The 13,568-nt window shown below is 43.8% G+C and overlaps 1 protein-coding gene across 1 annotated transcript in view; it reads left to right on the top strand.

The window, feature by feature from the left end:
• Positions 1-2,102: 2,102 nt before the first annotated feature.
• The window catches only part of YWHAZ (tyrosine 3-monooxygenase/tryptophan 5-monooxygenase activation protein zeta), a 35,144-nt gene continuing 23,678 nt past the window's right edge, over positions 2,103-13,568 (top strand). Inside the window, exons 1-2 of the mRNA XM_007532478.3 lie at positions 2,103-2,244; positions 4,876-5,180. Of these exons, the coding sequence (XP_007532540.1) occupies positions 4,887-5,180 (294 nt within the window). The 5' untranslated portion in view covers positions 2,103-2,244; positions 4,876-4,886. The remainder of the gene's footprint in view (positions 2,245-4,875; positions 5,181-13,568) is intronic.

Here is a 13,568-nt window from a genome sequence, read left to right as displayed (position 1 = left end):
GATGGGATAAGGTGATCTGGTGGTAGGAACTGCGTGGAGTTGTACCCCTCTTATCCTATGGTTTTGTTAATGTCTCTTTTTTTAAATAAATAAAAATAAAAAATAGATCTCAAGCCACAATTTTCTAATATCTGGAGCCTACCACAAAACTGTAGACAACTTAAAAAAGCTTTTGAAATATTAGTCATGTGAAATGAATCACTCCCTAAAATTTACTTGGGAGTCAAAAGCAGGTGAGTTTTAGTATCTCAGAAATCAAACCTTGGCACCAAAGTAAAAGACTCTGGGGGTGAGGAAGAATACAGGTCCAGGAAAAGGTTGACAGAGGACCTAGTGGGGGTTGTATTGTTATGTGGAAAACTGAGAAATGTTATGCATGTACAAACTATAGTATTTACTGTTGATTATAAAACATTAGTTCCCCCAATAAAGAAATAAAAAAAAAAAAACCCAAACCTTGATCAATTTGTTCATATTCAGCCTACTATGGATCTGGACTCATGTGGAAATTTCAGGTAAAAATTGGAACACGGATACTTGGTCACTAGAAACTTCCTGGTTTATGCATCACTAAGTAAATATAGGTTATAACCTCTCATAGATGTAACTGGTAGAGCAGTCTTGTGGCACACTGACTCCCATCATACAGAACAAGCAAGGTTGTCCAAGGTGAAGAATCATTTTGTATTGTTTGCTGAGACACGCAATCTTCAGCAGAACTCTGAGGCTCCTTTCTCAGCGGTGCCAGAAACAGGCCCTTGCTAGGTGATTGATTAAAAAAATTCAGATCGGAGTTTGCATATGGGGGAGTTTTCTCACTGCCAAAAGCAAAGTCGGTGACTTTGGCCAAAACTAGTTTTGCAGATCCTTCCAGCACGGGTCTTCCCTTAGCTTTCACACATTTCGGGGCCAAGGGGCGGCAGGGCACCCAGCGCTCGCTCGCACTTCCTGAAGCCGCCCCGCGGGCGGAGGCCCCGGGCTTTCAGGTCGGGCGGCGGCGCGGCACCTGCCGCTTCCGCCCTTCTCCGCCCCCGCCCCCGCCCCCCGCGCCGGAGACCGAGTCCAGCTGGGTCGAGCGGGGTCCTGGGCTCCTCAAACCTTGCGCTCAGGAGGGAAAACGAAAGCGTAATAAAAAGATAAATAAAGGTTTTAAATCACTGCGGCAGGAGGGGTTCCAGTGAGAGCTTTATTTGGAAAGAAAAAGGTGCAACGTCCGGGCACTCGAGCCCCGAGCTGCAGGACCCCGGGGCGGCCCCACCCATTGTCCCCCGCAGCTGTCACCGCGCGCAGCTCCCGGGCTCCCCATTGGGAAGCTGGCCCGTCGCTCAGCCTCCACTCCCGACGAGCCTTAAAAGGTCGCCGCCGCAGCCCGGAGCCGGCAGGTAGACCCGGCGGAAGATGGCGGGGGGGGGGGCGGGGAAGGGAGGGGTGGCCGCGCTCAGGGAGGCCCCACCCGGCAGCGGGAGTCTAGGTTTGGAGAGGCGGGAGCGCCCGCCCCTCCCTGGTTGTCCGGCCGCGCCCTTCACCCCCACACCCAGTCCTGCCCGGATCATAATACCCGAACCGCCCGGCCGCTCTCGTCACCCGGCCCCGGGACTGCCCCGGGGCAGTTACCAGCAGGGAGCGCGCAGGGCGGGGCGGGCCGCGGGGAGGGGGTGGGGGGGAATGTGCGATGCCCCGGATGTTACCGAGCGGAGCCCCTTCTAGAGAGCCTGGCGCAGGCGCAGAAGGAGCACACGAAAGGCTGAGGTGGGGGTGGGGAGCTGCTGCCTTCTGGCTGCTGGAGGGGGAAAGTGAGCCTTGCGGAGGTGGCGGGGCTTCGGGGGAAAGGAGTGGTGGTGGGGAGGGGAGCTTCCTGCCCGTGCGCGCTCGGGAGCAGAGCAGAGAAGTTGGAATAAATCGGAGCTAGGTGGAGTGGAGTGTCGGTAGCGGGAGAGCACGCGCGCCCCTCCGCTCCCCCTCTAGCGCGGGCGGGCGGGACGCGCGCGCCGGGGTGCGGCGGTTGCGCTGGGCCCCCGGAGCTGTAGGCACCAATCAACGGTTGCCATAGCAGCGTTTGACGTCATTGTGCGTGTGGTGCCCCTGCTGCCGGGGCTGGTGATTGGAGGAAACCCCGTGTCTGCGGAGCGGCAGTAGCCTGTGAGCAGTGAGAGCCAGGGACAGAGTCTCAGCCTCGCCGCTGCCGCCGCCCAGAGACCGCTGATCCCCCGTCCGTCTGTCCGCCGCCACCCGCTCCGGACACAGGTAAAGAGCCCGGCCGCCGTCGCCGCCCTCCTTCCTGTCCCAGGCCAACCTTCCGAACGTCCGGGTGGCCGTCCGCGCCCCGCAGCCCCCACGGCCTCGGCTCGCCTGGCGGGAGCGGCGCCGGGGTGAGGCGGAGTCTTTTCAGGCGGAGACGGGCGGCGGCTTCTCTTCCGCTGGGCCCGGGCGGCCGGCCGCTTCGGGGCGACTTGCTTCCGGAGCGATGCCCCGACCCGGAGCAGACCCATCCCGGCCTCCGGGGGTTGGGTGGGGGTGGCGGGGTGCCGGGGCGCGCGCTCTCGGGGGACCCGCCCGGTCGCCGGCCCCGGGGGTGGCGGAGGCCGCCGTCCCGACCTCCGTCGCCCCTGCGCCCCGCCCGGGAGGATGACTCGGCGGGCCGCGCCGGGCCGTGGCGCAGGTGAGGCGGCCCCCACCCCGGCGGCCGAGGGGTCCCGGCGCCCGGGGGTGGGGACGAGGGAGGACCTGACCTCCGGCCGCAGCGGGAGCCGCGTTTCCTGGGCTCCGCGGGGAGCGAGGGCGGGACCTGTTCCCCGGAGGGTCGGGGCCGGCTGCTGCGGCGGCCGAGGGTCCCCGCTCGGGCCTTTTCCCGCATCTGCGGCCCCGCGAGCCTGGGTGTGGCCCGGCCCCCTCCCCCGCGGCCTGCGGCCGGCTGCCGGGGCGTCCGGGGCCTGGGCGGCGCGGGTGGGCGCGTGGGGTGTGTCCGCCGTTCCGCTCCCGCGGGCGGCGCGGGCGTCCCTGCCCCCGAGGCGGGCGGCTCCCCCTTCCCTCGGGCGGGGGCGCGGGCGCGGGGCTCCTCCCTCCGGCTCTGGGGGGGAATTAACACTCGGCAGTGGGCTGGGCTCCTTGACACAGATCCGCCATGACAAAGGGAGCGTCAGGGACGGGTGCGAGGCTGGGGCGGGGCGGGGCCGGGGTGGGGGCGGGGTCCGCGGGAAAGCGGCTCGGAGGCTCTCCCGGCTCTCCCTCTCTCCGCTCCCCTTCGCCTTTCCCCTCTCCTCTCCCCGCACTCCTCCTTTCCCCGCTCCCCCTCTGCTCTCCCTGCCTCCCCTCTCCCCGATCTCCTCCTCCTCTCCCCGCTCCCCCTCTCCTCTCCCTGCCTCCCCTCTCCCTGATCTCCTCCTCCTCTCCCCGCTCCCCCTCTCCTCTCCCTGCCTCCCCTCTCCCCGATCTCCTCCTCTCCCCGCACCCCTTCTCTCCTCGCTCTCCGCCCGCCGCGCCCTGCAGCCACCTCCGGTCGCTTAAGGGTTAAATGGGTGCGGCGTGTCCTCTGCAGTGCGCGGCGGCGGCGCCGGGAGAAACCTAATCCTCTTCCCCTGCACCCGAGGGCTTGGGAGAAGAAAACCTTTGTACTGGTTTCTAGATACATTTTTCGCTAGGAGTGGCATTAGCCAGCGTTTTTGACATCAGGAAATTTAAGTACGTGGTTTTAAGTGCCAGGGAATTTCCCTGGGAATATAAAGGAAATCATACCGGGGAGTTAATTTTCTCATTGAATGGCCGCAGCTCTTGTTTCTTTGAATAGTGCCCTTCAAGCCATATTTTTCTTTTTTTTTTTCTCCTCTTTTTTTTTTTCCCCCCTGTGGGGCCACCAAGTACATTGTGCTGTTTTAGTACTTTTCAGAAGTAAATAAGGAAAAGGATGACAAGGTAAATTGAAAAAATTGGGAGGTTTTATGTCCTTAATTTAGATAGAACTGACATTAGCTTCAGGTGTGCAGTGCACTGATATACCACAAACTGCGTATTTGTATTAGCTTTAAAATGAAAGAATTAGGCAGGAGTCATGGTGAAGAAATTGAATTGAAAATGTATTGGATGAAATAACTGGCTACTAAAAACTGCTGTAATTTTGCATTTGAGTTGGGAACAGTTTTTCACACTTGACACATAATGTACACATAATGTTTTAGTAAGGTTCCAGCACCTACAGACATTTTAAGCATGTGTACATTAAGATTATAGGTGAAAGTTTTAATATCAGATGTTGATCCTTGGTGTTTGTATTTTATTAAATAACAAGTTTAAAAAAGCAGTTTGGCCATTTCTCCCTGATAGCTGTCATTCTGTGGTCAGTTGGCAAATGCCGCAAAGTGCCAGCGATTTTGGGTTAGGGATAATGTCTCTTAAAATGGTAATAGCCCTGAAAAAACGTTATGAATACATGAATTACACTGGACTGGTGTGAATCATGATTCTGGATGTTAAGTTAGAAATTGCAGTCTTCTTTATGTACAGGGTTTTCAGACTAGAAAAGCCATTTGGTTTTGGACTATTACTACTGAGTGAAGGATTACGGTAGCTTCATGACTCAAAACGTTGTGTTTTTTGACCTTGTGTGAAGTCAGAATCTCCTAAAGACATTGTAACTTTAAAATTTAAGTAATGTTAATAGCTTTAAATTTATCATCTGCCTTCTGAGTATGCCAATTTCCCCTTATTCTGATCATCCCACTGTGAAGCTGCATTTTAATTCTTCACGTGAAGAACCTTCTATAGGTAGTTGGGCTTTTAGGAGTTGATGATGTGGGTTTTTTTTTTAATAGGTATAATTTAAATCTGTTTGTTTTGATGGGGGGAAAAAAACCCTGAATGCTATCTTTCTTCCCCCTGCAGAACATCCAGTCATGGATAAAAATGAGCTGGTGCAGAAGGCCAAACTGGCTGAGCAGGCTGAGCGATATGATGACATGGCTGCCTGCATGAAGTCTGTAACTGAGCAAGGAGCTGAATTATCCAATGAGGAGAGGAACCTTCTCTCCGTTGCTTATAAAAATGTTGTAGGAGCCCGTAGGTCATCTTGGAGGGTCGTCTCGAGTATTGAGCAAAAGACGGAAGGTGCTGAGAAAAAGCAGCAAATGGCTCGAGAATACAGAGAGAAAATTGAGACCGAGCTAAGAGATATCTGCAATGATGTGCTGGTGAGAATCAATTATTACCTAGCTTTATTATAATAAGAGGGTTCTTAAAATGAATGTGAACATGGGTTTCTACTATTTTTCTTTAAAAAATTTGACTTATTAATTTTGAAGCCTTATAAGAGTGCTTAAAAAACAGCAAATTCTACTTAGGTTTACTTACAGTAAATGCAGTAGTAATTGTTAGTTGGGAAAGATCATGGTAATATATTTTGTACTAACTGAAAAGAAAATTAAGACTGGATTACTTGTAGTAATTCTAGTGTTATCTCTTTAAAATGTACTTATATGGCTACAGGAATTCTACATATCTTATTCTATGTGAAAGAGATTTAATAGGAGACTCATGGTAGACATAGTACTTTTCCCTAGGTTAGCTCTTATAATGTTCACATAGTGAGTCAGCCATGCAGAAAACTTGGACTTCATGGTTATTTTCACCTCTTTCTGCATTAAGGATTGGAAGTTAACTGTGACCACAATAAAAAAGTTATGAATAATTTCAATTTAATTTTTCCAAAGCTTTCTGTGAGATGGACCAGAAAGCTGCTCACTTGTGGCATATGTTCATCACCAGTCTATGTGGTTCTAGAGATTGAACCCATTGCCCTCATCTGTAAAGTGCTGTCTTCCCTCGTTCAAGAAGTATTTTCCATCAAGTGTTTATTACCTATTATGCTGAAGTGCTGAGATTCTCTTATAAAGTTGAAAGAATGAAATGTTACACTCGAGTTAACATTAATCTATTTTACATATGATGTGACTTTCTTAGTCATATTATGACTAAGAAATTGATAGGTCCAGTCCAGCCATATAGCATATGACATCTGTATATATTTATATTTTTCAGTGAACAAAGTTTTTTTTTTTAATACTTCAAGTACTTTTACTAAAATGATTGCTTTTATATCGCATAACTTGAGGTAACACTGTGACTCAATTTGGCAGGACACTGGTATAAGAAGAGGCAGTGCTCCCCCACCCCTCACTTTGTACACAGAACTTTAGAGACAACTAGAAATCGAGAGAGAAAGGGGTGGTCAGGAAAGTGACGGACCCCTGCAACACTGCTTTACTACTCACAAGCTTTCCCCCTGCAGGTGGGGCTGGGGGACTCGAACCAGGGTCCTTGTACACATTTTAATGTGCACTCAACCAGGTGGGCCACTACCCAGCCTTCCTCATTCATGGAACATCTTATAAATGAGTGGTGTAGGGATATTTTTGACTTAGTTGCCAGTTTGGGGTTTGGTTGAAGTTGTGAAGATGTTATGATTCCTTTATTTAGTCTGTGAATATTAATGGACTAGCTTTAGTTATTTTATTTTTTTTTCAGATGTCATTTTTTTTAAACTCAAATTTCTTTAACCTTTAGTACTTGATAAGCTAAAGTATGCTTTAACTACTTTTAAGATCAAATATCAAAGAAAATGTATTTTTTTAGTTTTTCCTTTTTTAATTTGTGATTAAAAGTGAGTGACAAGACTATAAGATTACAAGAAACAGAAATAGTTCTACACTGCACCCACCACCAAAGTTCTGTGTCCTTCACCCTCCCACCTCCCAAAGTCTAAGAAAGTTTGTTTGCTTCTGTTTCTTTCTTTTTTTTTTTTTGCAAGTACATATGTATCAGTTCTCTAGATTTCACAGATGAGTGAAACTATCTAGTAGTTCATCTCACTATTTTTTCAGTTCTATTTGTAGAAAAATTAGTCTTTTGAAATTAATGTTGTTAGCTGTGGAGTCAGTGATTAGTCAGACTTATTGCTATTTATTTTTAAAGGGTTTTAAAAAATATTTTATTATTTGATAGAGACAGGAATTGAGAGGAGAGGAGGAGATAGGGAAAGAAACAGACAACCTGCAGCCCTGCTTCCATCACTCATGAAGCTTTCCCCCTGCAGGTGGGGACCAGGGGCGTGAACCTGGGTCCTTGTGCACTCTAATGTGTGTGCTTAACCAGGTGCACCACCACCTGGCCCCTTTATTGCCCTTTTTAAAGCACAGTAATTCTTCTATATCTGTCAGGGATAGAAGGCATGGTGTCAGCTGAAAAGTATCATTTTTACATTGAGAGAGGAATTCTGTACTCATATCAAGGCTAAATAACATATGCTGTTCCTAGTTTCTCAAGGTAATAATATAAAAAGTAATAAAAATTTGAAAATGTGGTTTTCCACTAAAAAATATATATATTCATTTCATCCCTTTCCACCTTTTACTCCCAGCTTTTCTTCCCCTACTATCTAGTATTATTGCTTAATTTTGTTCACTCGGTGTTTTCCTCTCCAATTTTTACACCTTCTAGATAAATTTTTATTTTGGTTTCCTCTTAAGCTACATTTTCTATTTAGACAGAAGTAAAATTTAGCGGTATAAAGGGAGTATAGCAACATGCACCTTATACAAACAAGCTCTTTTGCTGTTTCAGGTAGGTATTTGCATGTTTCCACATACAAAATATACCTTTGTGTCTGTCACTGAAAATTTTCCATTGTGAAGATGGTTGTAATAGTATTGTTTTCATATTAAGAAAAAAATGATTGCGTGGATCAATGGATGAGAGCGACTAGTTTGTTACGTGATTATTATAGGAGGAATTGATATTGGTCATTACGTGTTTTCCTTCAGAGTGGAGACTTCTCATCAACTCTAAATGAAAATCTTCCATTTAAAAGTGTGGGTAAAATGATTTCTTAAAAGCCATATATACTGCTGAGAATTACAAACAAGCTTTTCCTCCCAGCCTTTGTCTTTTTAAGAATAAAGTTCTGGTAGTAATCCAGTATACATGACTCTTTACTTTCAGACATACAGTAGACATGGAAATATTCATTCACTGCATGGGCAGGACTTTTTGGGTGAAAGATGGTCATAGGATTTAGGTCAACAACACTGCTAATTTTCCATGGTCTTTTCTGTTTCTGTTGGAAAAATTCAATATTTAGATAATTGGTGATTCTTCAAAAGAGGCTTCTTTTCCCTATCTTTTTCAGAAAGGCCTTGCTGTGCTGACTCTTCAAAGCATCTTGCATAGAAAATTCCTTTCTTCCCCCAGTAAAATGGAAGATAAAAGTAGAGCAGAACTGAAGTTCAGGGGAAAAGGTTTTTCTCACCCGAAATAGATATTTGGTTGGTGAAATATGCTTTAATTGCTTAAAGGTTCTGTATATAATAAAAGTTGTAGTTACAGCTTACTATAGTTTTTTTTCTGAGCTTGAAATTTAAAAAAGAAAAAAAAATCCCTTTTGGAGTTCATATCTGTGATGAACTTGTAATGAGTACCTGTACTACTGACTACCCTTTCTTCTCCTATACTGTATCTAACATCCTTAGTTACACTTTTTCTGAAGAACTACTTAGTCCATTGCTTAAATGATTATTACTATAATAACTATTTGCATTTTTAAGTGTTAGTACTATTAACCAAGCTGAGAAATATCAGTGATTGTGCTATTTTATACAGGAACTGGTGAGGGGGGAGGCAGTGGTGAACCTAGTTAAGTGCACATATTACAGTGCACAAGGATCCAGGTTCAAGCCCCTGGTCCCCACCTGCAGAGGGAAAGCTTCACTAGTGGTGAAGTAGGGCTGCAGGTGTCTCTCTCTTACCCTCTCTACCTCCCCCTTCTTGTTTCTCTCTGATCAAATTATTATTATTATTATTTTAAAGTACTTGGAACATTACTGTGGAATATAGTTACTGCTGTCTTCACAATCTGGACATATATATGTAAAAACACAGTGATTTCATCCTTATGTTGTAAATTTGAAATTGTAGTCTGTCTTTCCTGTCATATTTTAGACTAGAAGCACTATTAGTGTAGTGTATAGAGTACTCGTAATTTTTAAACATCTATACAAACTCACAAAGGTCGTTTTGTTATGAACATGATAAAGACAGAATGAGCAGAAAAATAGAAAAATTTGATCTCAGAAGAATTTAGTGGTATAAAAAGTACTCTGGAATGAGGACTATACCATAATGGTGACGCAGAGAGACATCAGTGGCTGAGTCTCTTGAGGTCCTAGGTTCAGTCCCCAACAGCACCATAAGCCATAGTTAAGCTGTGCTCTGGTTGGTCTCTCTGTCTCTGTCTGTCTGTTTATCTCTCTTATTAAAGGAATGCAATGTAAAGTTAATTATAAAAATATTCTAGGTTTATTCAGGTTCAACTTTTACTATGATAATAGCCACGATCATTTAGTCTGTTTGGAGAAATAGCTCAATTAAATGGGAATAATATCTGCCTCAGATTGTTGTAGAGAAAGAATTACGCCTTGGCTTAATTCTGTGTCATGCATATATATCTTTCTGTGTTTTGCATATATATATATATATATATATATATAAATTTTGGGTCCTGTTTAAAACAGCAACAGTATAAGTATGTCTCTACAGGGGTTTCTGAGTCCATGAGTGGGATTTGATTTAAGAATCCAAGAAGCCTTTGAAATTATTCTTCTGGTATATAGGACAGGGTCTCTACCAGACCACAAGTTTTTATTGAAAACACGTTGATAATTGAGTAATAGTGGTTCAGTTAACTTGTTGAAGTCCTATTTTATTAAGCTTCTGCATCTTTATTTGACAGTTTTGAGATGTGGTTGCTGCGTTCTTGATTTTCATTACCAGCCCACATAATTGCCATTAATAAGACAGGACCAAGCTAGGAAATCAGGTAGCTTTAGGTCTTTCTTAGTCTGGGTATATTAATTTGTGTGTTGAGTTTTTAAAATGCTATGGGCTAGGTAAAAGCTTAACTCCGAGAGCATCAGACTTGCATGCCCTAAGAACCATACCGTACCATATGTGCCAGAATGGTGTTCTGATTTCTTTGTCCCCCTTTTATCTTGTTGCATGTGAAATTTTCTCATAAGAACGGATAAACTACCGTAAGAATTTTAAGCTGAAAAGTATTAGACTACTCACTGGAATACCTTTCCTAAGATTTCTACATAAAAGGGGGGGGGGCGAGTTTTATATTGTTATACCCATTTTTACACCCTTTTTTCCCCCTCCCAACTTCAGTGTCATTGAGGACATGTTGATTTACAGGACGGTTGTTGCCACAGGATGTATTTCCCCAAAATAAGTACAGGCTTTTGTATGATTTTAAATATGTCTCAGAAAGTACAAACAACTTTTGATACATATACCTATAGTTCCTTTAAGGAGGAATACATAGGACAATCTTAATTAGTAATAAAAGTTTATGGGTGTTTTTTAAAATATTCTAAATAAACTTTAAATATTGTACAATTGAAGTCTTAGGACTTTGAAGTAGAAATGATGGTAATGAGAACAGGAAAGTTTGGTGGGAAGGGCAAGAATAATCAGCTTAATCAAAAGCAACAAGTTACCTATCTTTTTTTAGTATAGCAGTACTTGAGAATGGGGGTCCCTCTTGCCTGTTTCAGTAAGAGATGCAGCTGACCTAGAGGAACTTAGGGGTGTGAGATAAGCTGTGAAGTTAGCTTAAAATGAACTAAACAAAAGACTAAGGACTTAAAATTGGAATTTGAATTGAAAAAACCCTGGGTAAAAACCTCAAAAGTAGGACCAGGAGAATAGTAGGGTGGTTTATACAACAGGTTTTAATACCCAAGGCAGGGAAAAACCCCAGGATCAACTCCAGCATCACCATAAATGAGAGCTGAAACAAACAAACAAACAAACAAAACCACAAAAACCTCAAGGTACAGGAAAAATATGCCCACTTATGAAATAGTGATCTGACTTATAGGAAGAAATTGTTTTCAGTTCTAGCAGAGGCATTTGAATTAGAACAGAAAATAATTCACCTTAGTATTGTAGCAACTTTGACCTGAAGAGTGGATAGAGTTTGAACTCTGGAGCAGTGGGGGTTCCCCATGGGATCAAGTTAAAAAATAATTGCTGTTACTTCTGCCTGGCAAATATGGTTGACAAGACAGTAGGTAACTGGATGCCACTCAACTTGAGACTTCATCCACTGTGCGTTGAGACCCCAACACCTCAGCTCCTCCTACTTCCACTCCCCATAGTCCTTGACTTTACTGCAATCACCACACCTACTCCTGTTTCTTTTAAACCTGGAATCTCAATAACCCCATGCATGGAAGTCTTTTGCATAACTATTATTTTATTTTCCAGGCCCAAGAATAACCAAATTTTATCAAGAATCCTGTTAACACTTCAGTGAAGGAACAATAAAAGTATCTTTGTTTTAGTCAGTGGGGAAATCATACTGTCAGTTGTCCAACCCAAGTGATGTTTAAGTGATTCTTAAAAACTAGTCTCAAAATATACAGCTTAATTTTTAGAGAAACATCTTTCCATGTCATTTAAGGAATGACATTTTAAGTAGTTTTAGCCAGTGTAATGACCTACTTATAGAAGCAAGTACTGAACTTAAGCATCTGACTACTGATAGAAACTGATAGGGATTTCATTGTCAAGCATTTAGCTGAATGAAGTACATTGGTATTTATTCTGTAAGGACATTAGGGAGGGTGTCACTTCATTTAAAGTCCCTTTTTACTAATTTTATAAGGAAATAGATAATGGTTAAATTAACAAAGAGCCTGCTATTATGCTATGAATTTAGGGATGGATGATTTCATGGCCCTTGAGCATGAAAATTAAGGAAATGACCCCATATTTTGGAATGGAGACATGAAAAACCAGTTCCGTTTTTATAAAAATCAAAGCTTCCTTCATGACTAGATGACTTTTTATTAATCTTTTATTTCTGGCAATCTGGTTCTTTCTTTGAACCAATTTTCTCCTTTAATAACAGAATAGATTCTTATTGAACCCATCATAATTTGTTGACACTTTAGTTGTTTTCTTCAACTGGAGCATCTTTAACTTGTGGAGGACTTTGAGATGAATGTATCTATATATTTTAAACTTTATTTCATGAAATAGAAATTGAAGGGGGGTTAGAGGGAGAGAGACACATCTGTAAGTGTCTCCACCCACAGGTGGGAACGGGGGGCTTGAACCTGAATGCTTGCACATGGTAGTTAGCACATGTAATTAACCAGGTGCACCATCTCCCAGCCCCTTAAAGTGTCATCATAAAACCAACTTTGACTTCATTTTCTGATTGCAAGTTGCCAGTTGCTTTATTGCTTGGGTCATTTGTTTTCAAGCCTTTCACACATATTAACTCATTTGTATAATACTCTCCCATGAATAGAAAACAGGTTTATTTCCTCTTTTCATTGTGCTTGTAGTTATAACCACCACCACCACCACCCCCCCCCCCCCCCGTTCTACTTGGAAGCATATTGGCAAGAAATTCATGATATAAGGATTAACTTGACTTAATTTTAATTAACAAAAGTTATGAATTACAAACCTTTTACTACTAGTGGTAATCATTTAATCATACTTGCTACTTTTACAGTTTTTTCCCCAGTTCTATCCTGAGTATAGTGTGGGGGGAGGGTGTGTCACTGCTCTGGGCTTTTTCCAGAGGAAAGACAGGGAAAGAAGCCGCAGAACTAATGCTTCCTTTAGTGAAGGCCAGCTTTAAACCTGGGATGACACACAAGGCAAAGCAGAACATTATCCAAGTGAGTTATTTTACTGGCCCAGCTTTTTAAAATTGATAGTTTTGTCCATCTGATTGATTTAAAAACCCTTGTACAGTGTTCCTTGAATGTTTCATAAACATGTTTCATAAACATAGCAATCTATCAGTCAGTGCTAAAGGAATCTATAGACTTTATATGAAGATCTGCTTTCATTATGCACTGTTTTTGCTTAAGTCACTACTATCCACTAACTTTGGCTTGCGGTCCAGGTGTGCGGTGGATACAGCATTGGACTCTCAAGCATTAGTTCAGCCCCTGGCAGTGTGTACCAAAGTGACATCTGGTTCTTTTCTCTCTCTCTCTCTCCCCTTTCTTTACAAAAATGTGGGGTTATTTTGTTTGTTTAAGAAACCTTTGGTTCTAATTTGATTTTTAAAAATTTACTTCCTTTTGTTGCCCTTTTATTGTTGTAGTTGTTATTGATGATGTTGGATAGGACAGAGAGAAATGGAGAGAGGAGGAAAGATAAGACACCTGCAGACCTGCTTCACGCTTGTGAAGTGACTCCCTTGCAGGTGGGGAGCCTGGGGCTTGAACTGGGATCCTTAAGCCAATCCTTGCGCTTTGCTCCACCTTCTCTTAACCTGCTGCTATACCGCGTGACTCCCTCTAATTTGATTTCTTAACTGTCTCTGACATAAGTAAGCCATTGATAATTTCTATCTGCATGGCCTGAGGGTTTCTGTTTGATTATTATTCAGAGTTTATTTTTTAACTTTGATGTCTTTAAGGTTTAGAGACTGCATGCCTTCATTCTTGAAAACAGGACCACTGGTTGATATTTGCAGTAGTTAACTTTTAAAG

Source organism: Erinaceus europaeus, chromosome 8, assembly GCF_950295315.1.
Source record: "Erinaceus europaeus chromosome 8, mEriEur2.1, whole genome shotgun sequence".
Lineage (NCBI taxonomy): Eukaryota > Metazoa > Chordata > Mammalia > Eulipotyphla > Erinaceidae > Erinaceus > Erinaceus europaeus.
Note: the sequence above shows the minus strand (reverse complement) of the source record. Positions and strands in the feature narration are given on the sequence as shown.